This window comes from Lycium barbarum, chromosome 8 (assembly GCF_019175385.1).
Source record: "Lycium barbarum isolate Lr01 chromosome 8, ASM1917538v2, whole genome shotgun sequence".
Lineage (NCBI taxonomy): Eukaryota > Viridiplantae > Streptophyta > Magnoliopsida > Solanales > Solanaceae > Lycium > Lycium barbarum.
The window spans coordinates 91,532,318-91,537,819 of NC_083344.1; the positions used below are offsets into that span (position 1 = coordinate 91,532,318).

Consider the following 5,502-nt stretch of genomic DNA (forward strand, 5'->3'; position numbering starts at 1 on the left):
CTAGGGATGAAGCCTTTCTTTCATAAACAAATGAAACTGTCTAAGGTGAGGATCTAAGTCTTATGGGTACAGAATCCGGTGGTACTTTTTATTGATCACAAAGCGCTTGTTATCGCACTGTACTCCTTTTGAAAGATCAGCTCTTAGATGCGAAAAATCAAATGATGAAGGGGAATATGAAATGTCGGAATCAATCACCGAAATGCTCTCATAAGCACTTGGTAACTTCATCTCCTTGCTTGCCTAAAAAGTAATTTCCTCATCATTGACTCGGAATTTTATTTCGTTCTTTTCCAAATCCGTAAGAGCTCTTCCCATAGCAAGGAAACGTCTCCCCAGATGGTCAAGACAGTCATCACAAGAATCACTAACAACCGAGAAGTCTTCCACCATATTAGAAAATATCAACATCATACATCGCTGAAAGGAAGCCAATGCATTGCAGAGACCGAAGGGCATCCTGCTTAAAGCAAATGTCATATAAGGACAAGTACATGTCTTCTTCTCCTGATCCTCAAGGGCGATGTTAATCTGTGCAGCCCGAATACCCGTCAAGGAAGCAATAGTAAGATCGCCTAACTAGCTGATCAAGCATTTGATTAATAAAAGGAATAGGGAAGCGATCTTTGTAAGTAACACTGTTAAGCTTGCGATATTCCATACAAACTCTCCACCCTGTCACAATCCTCGTTGGAATCAGTTCATTCTTTGCATTGGGCACAACTGTGATGCCACCCTTTTTCGGAACACGTTGAACTGGGCTCACCCATTTACTGTCAGCAATAGGGTAAGCCGCTCCAGTATCTAACCACTTGATGATTTCTTTCTTGAGGACTTCTTTAATGTTCTCATTCAGTCTCCTTTAATGTTTCGCACTCAGCTTGCTATCCTTCTCCAACTGGATTTTATGCTCACAGATCCCAGAAGGAATCCCCCGAATGTCTGCTATGGTCCAACCAATAGCATGCCTATACTCACACAATATATCCATAAGCCTCTCGATCTAATCCTCAGTAAGCAATGCTGAAACAATCACTGGTAACGTATTATTTGGACCAAGGAACTCATATTTCAAATGTGATGGGAGCTGCTTAAGCTCAAGCTTCGGTGGCTCAGTGATAGAATGCTTTCCTGGAGGAGTTATTCTATTTTCCAGATCAAGAGTAAGCTTCTTTGGGTGGTAAGAATATGAGTCCAACCCAACAAGCGAATTAACCGACCCTATCTAACCCTCCATGTCTTCAGCATCAAAATTTACAAGAATCGCAGCAAGAGTTTCCCCCAAACTTTTGTCTTCCTTCTTGAAACCCATAGTTTCATCAACATCTCCTGGTCTTGGATTCGTATACCATATAGGTGAGAAAATCATCCGCGACAGACTCCTTACAAGCGTTGTTCTATATACTATTATCTAAAAATAATCAAGTTATTAATGACTAGACGAAACCAAGAAATAACCCCTCACGTGCAAAATTATAGAAGATCCCCTTTAAGATCAAACAATTCCATCGAATTGAGTATGATTGTATGTGTGATAGCATATACGATCCCTCGTTACTGCTCCATTGAGCAGTAATAGGTAGGGATGACAGGATTTGAACCTGTGACATTTTGTACCCAAAACAAACGCAGCAGGAGTAGGTAAGTTAGTATCGATTCGGTGAAGACTGCTTCAGAAGAGTGCTTGATAGAGACCTTAACGCTAGGGATAAAGCCTTTCTTTCATAACCAAATGAAACTGTCTAAGGTGAGGATCTAAGACTGATGGGTACAGAATCCGGTGGTACTTTTTATTGATAAAAAATCGCTTGTTATCGCACTGTACTCCTTTTGCAAGATCGGCTCTTAGATGAGAAAAATCAAATGATGAAGGGGGAAATGAAATGTCGGAATCAATCACCGAAATTCTCTCATAAGCACTTGGTAACTTCATCTCCTTACTTTCCTGAAAAGTAATTTCCTCATTATTGACTCAAAATTTTATTTCGTTCTTTTTCTAATCCGTAATAGCTTTTCCCATAGCAAGGAAACGTCTCCCCAGAATAATAGGAATATCCCAATCAACAGTACAGTCAAGAATCACAAAATCGGTGGACAACATAAATTTACCAACCGGCCGCTTAATAGATCTATCAGCCATCAGTAATCTCATAGTAGTCGGTCTTGACATCCCCAAATCTGATTGCTTATAGATAGCAAGTGGCATCAAATTTGCACTCGCCTCATTATCACACATAGCACGAACAAAATCATGGTACCCAATAGAACAAGGAATGGTGAATGCCCCAGGATCTCCCTTTTTTCTGGACGGTAGTTGTTGAAATAATGGAACTCACAGTGTGAGTCAAACTCACGGTTTCATGTTGCACGGTCTTCTTCTTAGTCAACAGTTCCTTCAAGTACTTAGTAAAATCGAGCATCTCCTTGACAGCATCCAAGAATGGAAAGTTCAGAGATAACTGCTTCAGCTTATCATAAAGTTTTTTGAACTTAGCATCTTTCTTCTTCTTCACCAACCTTTGAGGAAAGGGAGGTTTAGATTTTAAAATCTGAGTTAAAGGGCAGAGAGGCCCTTTTGTAGTTTGCTTGCTCTTGTCATCAACCACCTTTGAAATTTCTAGAATGTCAATAACTTTTTCTTCACAAGGAACCTCATCAACAATAATTGATGCATCCGACTGCACCTCTTCCTCTTCATGAATTAGCTCGAGATCAATACCCTTCTTTTCAGCACTTTGGAGTATTTTATCACTTCGAGTACTAATAACAAACACACGGTCAACACTTCCTCCCCCATTCTTTGTATTCGGAATAGTGTCACTAGGAAGTCCTCCCTTTTTAAGAGGGTGCTGCTCTCTAGAAATATCACGCATCTGTGACTCGAGCTTTTGAATAGCCGTTGTGTGAGATCCCACGGTCTCTGCCAGCCCAGATAACATATTTTCAGACTAGGTTCTATTTGCCAGAACCTTCTTAAGCATTGGCTCAAACCTCGAACTACCTTGATCGTTTGACTACCCTTTTGGTGGAATATATGGATTGGAACTCTTATTTCCGAAATTCTTGTTGTTGTTGTTGTAGTTCCCCTTGTTCGCGCCACCATAATTATTATTGTAGTTCCCCTGCCTGTTGTTGTAAGTACCTTGGCCGTGCTGAGGTCTCCATTGATTATGATTCTAGTAACCCCCTTGGAAATTTTGCCTCTGATAACCCCCTTGAGAGTTGTTCACATAGTTAGCATCTTTAACCTGCATAGAAGGTCCCTCTTGATATGGACCCTCTTGGACTTGGTACATCTCCTTCGGCATACCTGAGGCATCTTCGCAAACATTTACCTTCTTGATATGGTCCTCATCAAACTTCTTGGTCAGCAAAGAGATATTTATTGCAAGCTGAGCCAATGTCTGCTGAGTATCCTAATTCTCCTTTACCATATTTTGGATCATAGTATTCCTGTAGGGTACAACATCAGCTTTGTTAGAGTGCTAAGCCTGATTGTGCGTAGTCAATCTGTTAAGTATGTTGGTAACTCAAGTATAAGTTTTATCCATAAAATAACTGTCAGCTGCATTGTTCGCAATTGACTGTGTTGTAGGATCCAACCCTCGATAGAACTTCTCCATTAATATGTTCTCCGGAAAACCATGATTCGAAAATTTCTGCATATATTCTTTAAATCTCTCCTAAGCTTCGTATAATTGTTCCCCCGATCGCTGCTTGAATTCATATATTTTCTTATGGATCTCAGCATCCTTGCTAGGAGGATACCACTTCTTGAGAAAGATTGCTACCATCTCTGCCCATGTACTAATAGAATTTCGGGGCAGCTTCTCAAACCACATTCTTGCTTCTCCAGCTAAGGAATATTTGAAAAGCCATAGTCGAATAGCATCTTGTGACACATTTTTTTGGATGTGATGAGCACATACATCCACAAAGTTCTGCAAATGTTGTTGAGGATCATTCTCGGTAGAGTTTCGAAAGTAGCCCTCAAGCTTCAACAACTGGTAGAGAGAGGAGTCAATTTTGCAACTAGCAGCTCCAACTCAAGGACGAAAAATAATGTGCAGTCTTCCTCTAGTAAGAGATCGGTGAAGACATTCTCTTCATCCGTTTCATTCGTGGGATCATTCAATAGACCACCCTAGTTACCAGTTGCTCCATGTTGGTTTCACTGATTCTGATTCATGTTCACCTAATTCACAAGGAATAGAAAACAAGGTGTGATGGTATAAGAAACAGACTTCAATCAAAGCAAACACTATTTAGTAATTTCAAAACCGTATTCCCCAGCAACGGTGCCAAAACTTAATATGCTCAAATTACACATTTTATTAGTGTAAAGCGGACGATGTCAAATATAGTAACCCAACAAGGTTGGGGTAGAGTCCCACAGGGAATATGGGGTGAAAAGGTTAGTAAAATCATAGAATGCTTAATTTAGGTCTAATGTCTTGCTCCGATGATTTTGTAGAAAGTTGGTTGTTTATGACTAATTGCTAACTACTTGCTTTGGATTTGTAAAATATGATAAAAGAAACTAAGGTTGTATCCCCATCAGATAAAGTGTATGATCATGGGTATTGATCTTGATATACTTCTAATGGATCGTTATATGAATGCATTTAACCTCTATGTGAATCTCTACTATTTCCCAATAAATAAAGATTATTTCTTTCTATGATTTTCCCAAATATAAGAAAGTTGATATGAAGAACGGTTAATTATGCCAAGTAAATTCCTCTTATTCCTACGTGAATTTATTAAACAAGGGTTAACGCCTTGAGTTCTTATTAATTAGTTATTCTTACCTAACCCTAAGTACTCTCCCAAGTTAAATAAGGTTTATGGCTTTAATCAATGTTTGCAACCAATAATTATGAATGAAGAATGAAGAATAAAGAAACCCTAATAATCCATTATACATATATCAATCACAATTCCCAATCACAAAACACCATCTTTGGGTTCACAACCTTAGTGAGGGTGTTTAGCTACTCATGACAAAGAACAAGAAATAAAAGATCGAAGAATTCATAATTGCTTACTTTTGATGAAAAGAGAAATTAATAATACTTAAATTGATGTTTGGAAGCTCCAAAAAACAAAGGAATATTCTATGCTCTAAGTCAAGAGTCAAAATATAATAGCCGGTCCTAAATAAAACCCTATATTGGACTATTTATAGGTTTCAAAAACGTAAAATTAAAAAATTTGCACTTAAGTCCCAGGCGGCAACTTATACGGTCTGTATAACATTACACGACCCGTATAACATTATACGACCTTCAGTCTTCACTTCTTCAGAGAAAAACATGAACTGGTATTACACGGTTCGTATAAATTACACGGCTTGTATAACTCAATCGTGAAACTTCTTCTTCAAACACAGCTCTCTGCTTCATCTTAAATCCTTCAACACGCCTAACTATACAGCCCGTATAATATTATACGGTCTGTATAAGTTGCTCGTATCTCAGCATCTTCCAACTTTGACATTTT

General features: G+C 38.7%; 1 protein-coding gene and 1 non-coding gene across 2 annotated transcripts; one reads left to right on the plus strand and one right to left on the minus strand.

Annotated features, from left to right (window-relative positions):
* Window positions 1-243: 243 nt before the first annotated feature.
* LOC132607948 (uncharacterized) lies at window positions 244-1,312 on the minus strand. The gene is made up of 3 exons (XM_060322029.1): window positions 1,231-1,312; window positions 549-834; window positions 244-460 (listed from the first exon to the last, which is right to left on the minus strand). The coding sequence occupies exons 1-3, from the start codon at window positions 1,310-1,312 to the stop codon at window positions 244-246; spliced, it is 585 nt and encodes a 194-aa protein (XP_060178012.1).
* A 2,327-nt stretch (window positions 1,313-3,639) lies between these two features.
* Window positions 3,640-3,745, plus strand: LOC132608509 (small nucleolar RNA R71). Its single transcript, XR_009570423.1, has one exon. It is a non-coding gene; the product is annotated as a small nucleolar RNA R71 (small nucleolar RNA).
* The last annotated feature ends 1,757 nt before the right edge of the window (window positions 3,746-5,502 follow it).